The sequence below is a fragment of the Oryx dammah genome, unplaced genomic scaffold (genome assembly GCF_014754425.2).
Source record: "Oryx dammah isolate SB20612 unplaced genomic scaffold, SCBI_Odam_1.1 HiC_scaffold_21, whole genome shotgun sequence".
Taxonomy (NCBI): domain Eukaryota; kingdom Metazoa; phylum Chordata; class Mammalia; order Artiodactyla; family Bovidae; genus Oryx; species Oryx dammah.
Window position 1 is genome coordinate 29,697,205 of NW_024070205.1, and position 13,689 is coordinate 29,710,893.

Genomic DNA, 13,689 nt, shown 5'->3' on the forward strand with positions numbered 1-13,689 from the left:
GAAGCTTTCTTATTGGCCCTCAGTGCTTTTTGCTGCATTTATAAACTACCCATCTGGCAAGCCATTTCAGTGTTCTTGCCTTGAGAAACCCATGAACAGTATGAAAAGGCAAAAAGATACAACAGTGAAAGATGCACTCCCCAGGTCCGTAGGTGCCCAACATGCACCTAGAGAAGGGTGGAGAAATACCTCCAGAAAGAATGAAGTGAAGGAGCCAAAGAGAAAACAACACCCAGTTGTGGATGTGACCGGTGATGGAGGTACACAGTCTGAGGCTGTAAAGAACAAGACTGCATAGGAACCTGGAGTGTTAGGTCCCTGAATTAAGGTAAATTAGAAGTGGTCAAACAGGAGATGGCAAGAGTGAACATCAACATTTTAGGTATCAGTGAGCTAAAATGGACAAGAATGGGAGAATTTAATTCAGATGACCACTGTAACTACTACTGTGGGCAAGAATCCCTTAGAAGAAATGGATGTCCATCACCAATCCCATAGCTTGCTCAAACTCATGTCCGCCGAGTCAGTGATGCCATCCAACCATCTCATCCTCTGTTGTCCCCTTCTCCTGCTGCCTTCAATCTTTCCCAGCATCCAGGTCTTTTCCAACCTATCGGGTCCTCCCATCAGGTGGCCAAAGGATTGGAACTTCAGCTTTAGCATCAGTCCTTCCAATGAATATTCAGGACTGATTTCCATTAGGATTGACTGTTCTCCTTGCAGTCCAAGGGACTCTCAAGAGTCTTCTCCAACACCACAGTTCAAATGCATCAATTCTTCAGTGCTCAGCTTTCTTTATGGTCCAACTCTCACATCCATACATGACTACTGGAAAAACCATAGCTTTGACTAGATGAACCTTTGTTGGCAAAGTAATGTCTCTGCTTTTCAATATGCTGTCTAGATTGGTCATAGCTTTTCTTCCAAGAAGCAAGTGTTTTTTAATTTCATGGCTGCAGTCACCATCTGCAGTGATTTTGGAGCCTAAGAAAATAAAGTCTGTCACTGTTTCTATTGTCTCCCCATCTATTTGCCATGAAGTGATGGGACCGGATGCCATGGTCTTTGTATTTTGAGTGTTGAGTTTTAAGCCAGCTTTTTCAATCTCCTCTTTCATTTTCATCAAGAGGCTTTTTAGCTCCTTTTCATTTTCTGCCATAAGGGTGGTGTCATCTGTATCTGAGGTTATTGATACTTCTCCCAGCAATCTTGATGCCAGCTTGTGCTTCATAAAGCCCGGCGTTTTGCATGATGTACTCTCCATATAAGTTAAATGCAGTACTTGGGTGCAGTCTCAAAAATGACAGAATGATCTGTTTCCAAGGCAAACCATTCAATAACACAGTAATCCAAGTCTATGCCCCAACCACTAATGCTGAAGAAGCTGAATGGTTTGATGATGACCTATAAGACCTTCTAGAACTAACACCAAAAAAAAATGTCCTTTTCATCATAGGGTACTGGAATGCAAAAGGAGGAAGTCAGGAGATACCTGGAGTAAGAGGCAAGTTTGGCCTTAAGAGTACAAAATGAAGCAGGGCAAAGGCTAACAGAGTTTTGCCAAGAGAATGCACTGATCATAGCAAACACCCTCTTCCAACACAAGAGACTACTCTACACATGGACATCACCAGATGATCAATACCGGAATCAGACTGATTATATTCTTTGCAACCAGAGATGAAGAAGCTCTACACAGTCAGCAAAAACAAGACCAGGAGCCGACTGTGGCTCAGATCATGAACTCCTATTGCCAAATTCAGACTTAAATTGAAGAAAGTAGGGAAAACCACTAGACCATTCAGGTATGACCTAAATCAAATCCCTTATGATTATACAGTGGAAGTGAGAAATAGATTTAAGGGACTAGATCTGATAGATAGAGTGCCTGAAGAACTATGGATGGAGGTTTGTGACATCCTACAGGAGGCAGGGATCAAGACTATCCCCAAGAAAAAGAAATATAAAAAGGCAAAATGGTTATCTTAGGAGGCCTTGCAAATAGCTGAGAAAGGAAGCGATGCAAAAAGCAAAGGAGAAAAGGGAAGATATACCCATCTAAATGCAGAGTTCCAAAGAATAGCACAGAGAGATAAGAAAGCCTTCCTCAGTGATCAATGCAAAGAAATAGACGAAAACAACAGAATGGGAAAGACTAGAGATCTCTTCAAGAAAATCAGAGATACCAAGCGAACATTTCATGCAAAGATGGGCACAATAAAAGACAGAAGTGGCATGGACCTAACAGAAGCAGAAGATATTAAAAAGAAGTGGCAATAATACACAGAACTATACAAAAAAGATCTTAATGACCTAGATAACGATGATGGTGTGCTGACTCACGAAAGACAGACATCCTGGAGTCCAAAGTCAAGTGGGCCTTAGGAAGCATCAGTACACACGAAGCTAGTGGAAGTGATGGAATTCCAGTGGAGCTATTTCAAGTCCTAAAAGATGATGCTGTCAAAGTGCTGTACTCAATATGCCAACAAATTTGGAAAACTCAGCAGTGGCCACAGGACTGGAAAAGGTCAGTTTTCATTCCAATCTGAAAGAAAGGCAATGCCAAAGAATGTTCAAACTACCATACAATTGCACTCATCTCACATGCTAGGGAAGTAATGCTCAAAATGCTCCAATCGAGGCTTCAACAGTACATAAACCAAGAACTTCCAGATGTTCAAGCTGGATTTAGAAAAGGCAGAGGAAGCAGAGATCAAATTGCCAACATCCGCTGGATTATCGAAAAAGCAAGAGAGTTCCAGAAAAACATCTACTACTGCTTTATTGAGTGATCAAAGCCTTTGACTATGTGGATCACAACAAACTAGAACTATAAGAGAGGAGAATACCAGACCACCTTACCTGCCTCCTGAGAAATCTGTATGCAGGTAAAGAAGCAACAGTGAGAATCAGACATGGAACAACGGATTGGTTCCAAATTGGGAAAGGAGTATGCCAAGGCTGTATATTGTCACCCTACTTATTTAATTTATATGCAGAGTACATCATGTGAAATGCTGGGCTGGATGACACACAAGCCGGAATCAAGATTGCCAGGAGAAATATCAATAACCTCAGATATGCAGATGAGAACACCCTTATGGCAGAAAGCAAAGAAGAATTAAAGAGCCTCTTGATAAAAGTGAAAGAGGAGAGTGAAAAAGTTGGCTTAAAACTCAACAGTCAAATAACTGATCATGGCATCCAGTCTCATCACTGCATGGCAAATAAATGGGGAAAATGTGGAAACAGTGAGACATTATTTTGGGGGGGGCTCCAAAATCACTGCAGATGGTGACTGCAGCCATGAAATTAAAAGACGCTTGCTCCTTGGAAGAAAAGCTATGACCAACCTAGACAGCATATTAAAAAGCAGAGATATTACTTTGCCAACAAAGGTTCGTCTAGTCAAAGCTATGGTTTTCCAATAGTCACGTATGGATGTGAGAGTTGGACCATAAAGAAAGCTGAGCACTGAAGAATTGATGCATTTGAATTGTGGTACTGGAAAAGACTCTTGAGAGTCCCTTAGACTGCAAGGAGATCAAACCAATCAATCCTAAAGGAAATCAGTCCTGAATATTCATTGGAAGGACTGATGCTAAAGCTGAAGTTCCAATCCTTTGGCCACCTGATGGGAGGACCCGATAGGTTGGAAAAGACCTGGATGCTGGGAAAGATTGAAGGCAGCAAGAGAAGGGGACAACAGAGGATGAGATAGTTGGATGGCATCACTGACTCGGCGGACATGAGTTTGAGCAAGCTCTGGGAGTTGGTGATGGACAGGAAAGGCTGGCGTTTTGCAATCCGTCGGGTACAGAGTCCAACATGACTGAGCGACTGAACTGAACTGGGTTTTTCAGCCCACAAGGGCTTTTAAAAACCAGAACTCGAGTCCTGTTAACCCCATCCCTAACGACCAGCAGAGAGGAAAGCTCTGGTCCAAGGAGGTAACTGCCTGGAGCTGAAACCCCACTTGGTCCAGAACATTCTGCTCAGCTGATGCTCTGAGACGCACCAAGGCTTTCCCCAGGTGTGCATAATTTTAATCCATTTCTACTAGAAGGCAAGTCTTCCTGGGCCTTCTGTCTAAGGAAAGGAGAGGAGCCACAGCCCCACGCAGGGATCTGGTTTAGGTGTTTACAGCCAAAACACTTCACTCTAAGCAAAACGGCAGCCGCAGCCCTAGGTTCTGATATACTGCTTCTATTCTCCTTTAGTTCAAAACATTTCCAGGGAGTTCCCTGGCGGTCCAGTGATTAGGACTGGGCACTTTCACTGGTGGGGCCTGGGTTCGATCCCTGATCAGAGAACTAAGATCCCACAAGTTGTATGTATTTTTTGGCCCCCCCAAAATAAAAAGTCAAAATTTTATATTTTTCCTCATCATTTTTTCTGCCAGCCATAGGTTTTTCAGAAATGGGTTGTTGGATTTCACACATCTGAGGATACCCCACCTGGTCCAGTTTCTTTCTGTTGCTAACTTTAATTGAACTCTTCTGTGATAAGAGGGCATACTTTGTTCAGCCTCAATTCTTTTGAGACTCCTTACACAGCTTGGAGTTTTGTGGAAACACATCCTAGATGCTTTCAGACGTGTGTCCTGCAGCTGCATTGCTGTGCCCACGTGTCATGACGTTTGGCTGGTAGCATCTTCCAAATTGTCTACATCCTTGCTGATTTTCTCCAGCTTTACTACTGATGACTGGCATGGGACCCCAGTGCTTCCACCCCTAGTCAGTGGACTAGTACTCCCTTCAGTTGTGTCAGGTTGGGATTCAACACCAGGTGCCAAAACATTTATCCTGGTCGCATCTTCCTGCTCTGCATTTATGCTGTCATGAGGGTCTCTACCTTCAGTGTCTCTTGTAACATCCATTTTGTCTGACGTCAGTGTAGCCACTCAGGCCCTTTTACCGTTGGTGTGTGCATGGGCCATCCTTTCCCATCATTTCATTTTCTGGCTGCCACATGGGGTGTGGGATCCTAGTTCCACGACCAGGGATCGAACCTGTGCCCCTTGCATTGGAAGCATGGAATCCTACCCACTGGACCTCCAACAAAGTCCTCCTCCTTTACTTTCAAGCTACTTTTGTCTCCAACTCTACGATGTCCCTCTGACATGGCACACAGCTGGATCTTGCTTTTCTGTCTGACAGGCTCTCCCATGTTTGGTGCAGAGACCATCTCACATTGAATGTAACTATGGATACAGCTGGTGCTGCCCCCTGTACCCCCACCTTCTTTTGTTTTGTTTTTTTTTTTGGTTTCTCTGTTTCTCCCAGTTGGGATGGGTTCTTTTTCGGTTGCACCATGAGGCATGCGATCTTAATTTCCCAACCGGGGATCAAAACCAGGCCCCCTGTGGCAGAAGAGGGAGTCCTAATCACTGGACTACCAGGCAGTTACCCGTTTGGGGTTTAAATGAGGATTTTTAGCAAACCATTTTAATTCCTCTATTTACTATTTTTTAGAAGTTGCTCTAGAGATCGCAGTGTGCATCTTGAGATTAGGCTCCAGGAAATGCAGATCTTGTTCACATACAGACCCCACTCCTGTTTCCTCCTGCAGTTTATACACATTATGGCTACTTGAGCACACAGTGTTTTAATCATTGTTTTATGCAATCCTGTGTCTCTTGTAGTAATTCAGACAACATAGGAGAAGCAGCATGTTTACAGGGGCTTTTGTCCCAACCTGCAATTCAGCTACGCCCAGGGCTGGCCTTTTCTTCTGGTGTCATTTCTGCTCAGCTTGAAGGTTGTTCTTAAGCATTTCCCAGAAGGCCCATGTTGCTGGCAGAGAGCCTCTGCTCACTTGCCCCTCACTTGTGAGGCAGGCTGTGATGGACACAGAATTCTGGGCTACCAGCATTCCTGCCCTTCCCCAGTTTCTCACTGGTTTTCCTGGTACAACTGTTACTTTGTACTTATCCTATTCGGGATTCACTGAGCTTCTCTGATATGTAGATAAATATTTTTCATCAGATTTGGGACATTTTCAGCTGTTCCCCCTTCCTTCCAGGACTACTGCTGTGCACATGCTGGTCCTGTAGATGCTGTCCCTTGGTTCTGGAGGCTCCCTCAGCTTTTCTTCAACCTTTTCCTCGCTGTCATTAGAGGCACGATGTCCATCTTCAAGCTCCATGCTTCTAGGTCTTTGCCAAGTCTGCAACACACTGTTTCTATGTTTTTCTTCCTTAGAAAGGGTTAAACCTTATTTGTTTTAGAGCGCTCTGTTGAACACTGGACATTCTAGACAATGTCCTGCAGCAACCATGCCTTCCAATCTTTCCTCCCAGTTGCTGCCATTCAGTGACTATGAGGCTAACCCTGTGAGCTTGTGTCGCCTTGTACAGTGTGGCCACTGCTGCGCTGTTCCATGTGCTTCTCTTTATTTTCAAGCATGGATTCCTTGGGGTCACTACTGTGTCTGCATAGCTGTGTGCCCACACCACACTGGACAGAGCACGGGGCCTGCAAACACAGACCCTTCTCACACCTGCCTTCCCTGCCCTTTGTGGGGCCCCAGCTGCTGGGAATGTCCACCCCTTCTGCCCTACTATTCCTCTCCTGTAGAGCAGCCCAGCTCCCAAGCTCTCCCTGGAAATGACCACAGGACACAGAGGTACCCTAGGGGTCACGCCTAGGCCATGGAGGGCAGACCTGGGTTAAGAGACACTCCTCTGGGACTCTCAGCCCACAGAGAGGCCCCTGGAGACAAAAGCACCAGAGGCTGGTGTCCTAGCTCCTGGCCATTTCAGGACCTTTGGGGTTTCTTTGTCTTTTTTGTTTGTTTGTTTGTTTGGAAGAACCCGAGTCTATTTCTGTTGTAACCCCTGAGAATTCTAAGCAGTACGCCTTGTCAGTCAGTCTTCCTGGACAAGGTCCCTAGAACGGAGCAGGTGCCTGGCACATGCCCACCAACCAAGGAGGCGGTGAGTCACTCACAGCGAAGCCCTTCCTTGCTGTGCTGCAGGTGCACACGCAAGGAAGGGCCGCCTCCAGGATGCTCCACAGGGATGGGACAGTGGCCTAGCCCGCCTCGCCCCAGGCTCGTCCCTTACCACCCCCACACGGACGTCACCTCAGGGTGTGGACAGGCCCCCGCCTCCTAATGGCCGCCACCCCTCCCTACTCTCCTTCCCCCGCTGTTGCAAACCTTCACGCTTCACCTCTCAGCTCCTCCTAGACCCCCAGCTCCCTCCAGCAGTATCCCTCCCTGAGGGACCACCTCAGAAGCTGAGTCAGGGACTCTGCCTTGAGTCAGGACCACATTCTCTCAACCGCTCAGCCGGGCTCCTGGGCACCTGAGCAGCCTTGGTGCACAGGTTTTTGTCCCCCTTGTCAACTTCCGTCACCTCACACAGGCAGCCCCATGTGCAGGGAGCCCTCGGTTCCTTCAGGACAAGCCTCTGGGTTGCTTCCTGCCCAGTTCCCATCTGTGTGACCTGCGTGCCCTCTCTGCTGTCATCAGGGCACCTACCTCTCCCTGCGCGAGTGCTCCCGCGCCAGCTCCCTCCGTTTCTGCCGCTCCCACTCCCTCCGAGCCTTGTCCTGCTCCTCCCGGTGCCGCTTCCGGCGCTCATGCTCCCGCTCCTTCTCTTTCACTCTGGCGTGCTTCCCTATGGGCAAATAGCATGTGTTGTGAGAGGAGACTTAACCTCCAAAACTCAACAATACCCAGTGAAAAAAAGAAAAAATGTCTAATCAGTGACTTCCCTGGTGGAGCAGTGGTTAAGGATCTGCCTACCAATGCAGGGGACAAGGGTTCGATCCCCAGTCCAGGAAGATCCCACATGCTGCGGAGCAATCAAGCCCATGTGCCTCAACGACTGAAGCCTGTGTGTCCTAGAGCCTATGCTCTGCAACAAGAGAAGCCCCTGCTTGCTGCGACTAAAGAAAGCCTGAGTAGCAATGAAGACCCAGTGCAGCCAAAAAAAAAAAAGACCTGGAGAAACAACCATGACTTTTGTTTTTAAAAAAAAAAGATGAAGACATAAAACTCTACGCAGTAAGCCTGAAGTTAAGAAAAAAACAAAAATAATGTGATTATCACTGAACAGAACTCTTCTCTCTTCTTAATTTTATGTATTAAATAAACTGTGATTAGGCTACATTAGTCTCACGATTTTAAAAAAGTCATCCTTTGTAAAGAACACAGGACAAAGCTTAACTCCTTTTAGTTTCTGCATCACATTATAAACCACATTAGCCAACTGCGTTTAACAAGATTTACATCAGGCCCAGGTTCAGTTTCCCAACACCCCTAAGAAGCTCTCGATACTGGTGTGACAGCAAACCCACTACTTGGACTTTATCAAGCATGTTTCTTTTTTTTTTTTTTTTCAAGCATGTTTCTTATAAGCAATTGAGCACTGAAGAGTGGCCTTCCCACGCTGAATTAACACAATAATTTTATAGACAGACCAGCTTCCCCAGAACAAAGCAGTGAGGGGAAAACACACCAGAAGGAAAATGAAGTATCTATTCAGAATTATCTATAATAAATTTATACTTTTAGCTAAAATTTTATTCTCTTCTATCTCAGCTGTGCTCTGAAGAACATAGCAGATAATGAAATAGGAAGGAGATCGTATCTGAACACAACACAAAATGAAACAAATGCTCTGTACCCCCTTCTGCTGAGTGACTGCGATGCCTACGTTTCTCTTTTCTCTTTTCGTCTTTCCTGTGATGTGCCTTTTCCTTCCGAGACATCTGCTGGGGTGGTTTGATAGCCAAAGAATCATCTTCCTCTCCTCTGCAATGAGACATCATGGCATTATGTCACCTGAGAGAGAAGTAGGGAGCACCAGGGCATCAGGGAGTCTCCCCAACCCAGGGAAAGGAAGGGTTCAGAACATAAAGGAGAGCCTCAACCGTCAGCTCAAAGACTGTGCTCATTATGACACTCCGGGGTGGCTCAGCCGTAAAGAATGCGCCTGCCAATGCAGGAGACGTGTTCTGTCCTTGGGTAGGGAAGATCCCTTGGAGAAGGAAATGACAACCCACTCCAGTATTCTTGCCTGAGAAATCTCAAGAACAGAGGAGCCAGGTGGGTTACAGTCCGTTGGGGTCGTAAAAGAGCCAGACACGACTTATTGACTTTAACAACAACAATTATGAAACTTAAGCCCAAACTGTGTATTAAACACAGATTCAGATGGAAAGTACAGTGGAAATCAGTGTGCTATACGGAACAAAAATGCTCTCTGAGGAAACTCTAGGGTGTGACAGACATGCAGTGTTAATTATCTTGATCGTGTATAACAACTTATCAAACCGCATACGTTAAATCTGTGCAGTCTCTCACTTAAAAAAGCTGTTAAAAAAGAAGGTCCCACAATTTTAGTCAAACTTAATGACTTCAAAAGGTCATTTCATATTCCCGACTGAGCATAAAACCAAAACCTTGGGAGAATGCACAGTCTATACCTTTTTGCCTTAATTTCTGGTTATAGTGTTTTTGACTGTTTGATGATGGACATGAAGGGGAAAAAAAAGTGAGGAGAAGCCACAGCATAGAAAGAAATGTCAGAGGTACAGCTTTGGCAGGACTGTTTCTGTTTCTCCCAGGCCTTGCTCAAGTATCTTCCAGCAGCAACTCTGGTTTATTTGTAGATAATTTTAGACAGTACTTATAGAAATCATCACAAACATCCAATTCCTTAAATGTACTATGTGACTTGTGCTGACTTCACTGAAGAGCAATCACAAAGAAAGGAACACACACTCACACTTCTCCTAAGCAGAGCAGGGAGTTGGTACCTGACACCACACAAGGCTCATTTCCATGGAGGTTGTGACCTCCAACTTACAAAATCACACTTAGAAGGGCCAGCCAGGGTCACATACAGCCAGATGTGAGTGCACCTGCAGCCTGCGAGCTCCTCGGGGCCACACCCTGCTCACCTGTCTTCCATGGAGTCCTCTCTTCTGTATGGCGAGTTTCTTATTGTTATCTCCATGCGGTGGTCCCTCAGCTCCCCTTCCTCAAGGGAATCCCGCTTGGAATCCCGGTCATCAGACTAAGAAGCAAGGAGAGAGTACTTTTCCTTACAGATAAGCCTATTTTTAATAAGACGCAAACCTTGCCAACATCCCAAAACCAACTTTCATACACACTTTTTCATATGACCAATGTGATAAAATCTAAAAAACTTTCATTCAAATCCCATGACATCAGAATTACAAATAACTCTGTGAACCAGAACCTGAGAAATTAAAACCAGCATATATGTAAAGGGACATTAGACTCTATGCCAAGTATGTTAGTTGTTTATATGAGCCAAAACTGAGCCTTAAAGCATACTTCATACACTAAATAATTTGCAATATCTCATAAATATTTAAGAAAAGTCTCTGATAAAAAAAAAAAAAAAGAAAAGTCTGTTGCTAATCTTAAAGAAGAGGTATTTCTTTCAATGCTCCTCATTAAATTACTAAACCACGAAAGGTGTAAAACATTAATTTCAAGGCAATTTTCTACTATAGTAAAAAATACTTGGAAATGGTATCATGAATATAATGATGAAATGAGAAAAATTAGTTCAACTGCACTAATGATTTTAGGTTCAAAATACTTTGTTTTCCATGTAGCTGTGGTCATCTATATGCAGATTTTTAGTAAGTTATCAATCTGTCTCCAAAGTAAACTGAGCATCTGAATGTTTTTGTTAATTTTTAGAAGATTTTGGGCTCACCTGAGACATTTGGAAGTACAAAAGAACTTCACCGAAGAAGCGTTGTTCTAATGGAAAAATGAGGGCAAAGAAATTAAATCTCCTTTAAAATAAAAACACTTACTTAAAAAACATAGCTTACATTTTTTAAGCGTTTTATCTCTGCTTTCTCCTCTTGTTCCTTCCGTCGTTTCTTTTCCTGGAGAATTTCATCTAAAGTTTTCACTTTCCAAGAATCCTTTTCATCACCCATTTGAGTTAAAACACTGCAAAAAGACAAGAATTCAAACTGCGTCAGCACACAGCAAGCTATGCTTTGATGCTACGCTGTTCCTGAACACTTCTGCCTCACCACTTTTGAGCGCTTCAGTAGAAATCTTTGTTAAGAGGGATGGGCTATGCCAGAAATAAACCCACACACCTATGGTCAATTAATCTTCAACAAAGGAGGCAAGAATATACCATGGAAAAAAGACAATCTCTTCAGCAAGTGGTGCTGGGAAAGTTAGACAGCTGAATATAAATCAATGAAATTCAAACACATCCTCATACCATACACAAAAATAAACTCAAAATGGCTTAAAGACTTAAACATAAGACATGACATTCTAAAATTCCTGGAAGATGTCATAGGCGCAACAATATCTGACACAAATCGTACCAATGTTTCCTTAGTAAGTCTCCAAGGCAACAGAAATAAAAGCAAACTAAACAAACGGGACCTAATCAAACTTACAAGCTTTTACACGGCAGAGAAAATGATGAACAAAACGAAAAGACAACCTATGGGCTGGGAGAAAATATCTGCAAACAATGTGACTGACAAGGGTTTAATTTCCAAAATATACACACAGCTCACACAACTCAATAACAAAACCCAAAAAACTCAATCAAAAAATGGACTGAAGACCTGAATAGACATTTCTCCAAAGAAGAAATACAAATGACCAATACGCACATGCAGAGATGCTCAACACCACTAATTATCACAGAAATGTAAATCAAAAACATAATGAGGTATCACCTCACACTGGTCAGGATGGCCATCATTATTGGTTCATTTATTTTGAAAATTGTTAATGGCAGAGTCGACTCATTGGAAAAGACTGATGCTGGGCAAGATTGAAGGCAGGAGGAGAAGGGGATGACGGGATGAGATGGTTGGATGGCATCACCGACTCAATGGACATGAGTTTGAGCAAGCTCTGGGAGATCATGAAGGACAGGGAAGTCTGGCATGTCTGTCCACAGGGTCACAAAGAGTCAGACATGACTGAGTGACTGAACAACAACAAATAACAAATGCTGGAGAGGGTGTGGGAAAAGGGAACCCTCCTACACTGTTGGTGGGAATGTAAATTTCTGCAGCCACTATGGAGAACAGTATGGAAGCTCCTCAGAAAACTAAAAACAGAGCTACCCTATGACCCAGCAATCCCACTCCTGAGCATATATCCAGACAAAACTATAATTAAGAAAGTTATACACATGCCTTCTATGTTCACAGCAGCACTATTCACAATAGCCAAGACATGGAAACAATCTAAATGTGTACTGATAGATAACTGGATAAAAAAGATGTGGTATATATACCTATACATGCCTCACACACACACACACACAAACACACACATATATATACAGGAATACCACTTAGCCATAAAAAAAAAAAATGAAATGCCATTTGCAGCAACGTAGATGGACCTAGAGATTATCATACTAAGTGCAGTCAGAAAGACAAATACTTTATGATATCATTTATATGTGGACTCAAACATAGACACAAGTGAATTTATCTATGAAACAGAAACAGATTCACAGACATATACAACAGACTGGGGACTACCAAGGGGGAAGGGATGGAAATGAAATGGAGTGGGACTTTGGGATTAGCAGATGCAAACTAGTATAAATACGATGGATAAACAGCCAAATCCTACTGTACAGCACAGAGAACTATTTTCAATTTCTTGTGATAAGTCATAATGGAAAAGAATATTAAAAACATGCGTGTGTGTATATATATATATAACTGAATCACTTTGCTGTACAGCAGAAACATTCACAACATTTACAACATTGTAAATCAACTATACTCTGATTTTTAACAATTGAAAATACGGGTGGGGGGTGGAAAGGTTTCAAAAAAAGGGTGATGGGTCGCGGAAAGCGACTGCTTGCATTCCAACCTCTTTTCTGTCATTCCTGTACGGTCTAGGGCAAGTTATTTCACCTCAGTTTACCATCATGTAAACGGTAAGAAAACCACCTGTGTAACGGTATTACAGAGGATTAAGTGACATCTCCCAGGTAATGCTCGTAATTAGGTACCTGGCATTCCCCAAGAACTGTTCTCGCCGTCAGGATTTAGTTGAAAGACCACCTGGGCCGCGTGAGCCACTGGCCCATTTGAAGGAGGCAGCCCCATCACAAGATTAGGGGAGGTCTGGAGTGAAGGACTCGAAAGGCGCGCTCGCAAACCAGGCAGCGGGTCCCGGTTTTAGAGTTTCAGTCGTGTTAACCCGGGGCTCGGGGAACGCCTGGGCCCGCCGCCTCCACGACTCGGAGTTCCGCGCAGGGCGAGATGGGCCGGGGAGGCGAGGAGTGTAGCCCAGCCCGGTCCTCGCGCCCGAGGCCCGCCAGGACCGGAGAGATCGAGTGAGCTGGTAGCGCCGTGGCCCCTGCCCGGCCCGGCCCGGCTCCACTTACCCCTGCGCCGCCGCCGCCGCCGCCGCCGCCGGTCCCGGAGCCTGAGAAGAAACAGCGCCGGGCGCGCGACAGGAATGTCGTCACTTCCTGCGTCGGCGCCGGGCTGATGACTAGCTAAGACGCGTCCCCGCCGCCGACTCCCGCCCTGAACAGAGTGGCGCTGCGCGTCACTTCCGGCCTTGGCGCAGGCTGGTGACAACTCTAGGGGCGGAGGCTCGTAGCCGGCAGGTGTCTGGACCAGCCTGGTTGGGTGGTCGTGACTGTGTCCCCTCTCCCCGCTCCCGTGACCCCCG

At 44.8% G+C, this 13,689-nt stretch overlaps 1 protein-coding gene across 10 annotated transcripts in view; it reads right to left on the reverse strand.

Annotated features, from left to right (window-relative positions):
* LOC120880608 (cyclin-dependent kinase 11B) overlaps nt 1-13,689 on the reverse strand; it is a 41,475-nt gene that overhangs the window by 5,848 nt on the left and 21,938 nt on the right. For 4 of the 10 annotated variants that reach the window (XM_040264054.1, XM_040264053.1, XM_040264049.1 and 1 more), the window contains exons 10-13: nt 10,830-10,953; nt 9,918-10,033; nt 8,639-8,766; nt 7,489-7,627 (exon numbers count right to left, since the gene is read on the reverse strand). In XM_040264054.1, the coding sequence (XP_040119988.1) occupies nt 7,489-7,627; nt 8,639-8,766; nt 9,918-10,033; nt 10,830-10,953 (507 nt within the window). Of the gene's footprint in view, nt 1-7,488; nt 7,628-8,638; nt 8,767-9,917; nt 10,034-10,829; nt 10,954-13,396; nt 13,512-13,689 lie in introns of those variants that run through there. The other 6 variants (XM_040264059.1, XM_040264057.1, XM_040264058.1 and 3 more) reach the window with 3 other exon arrangements.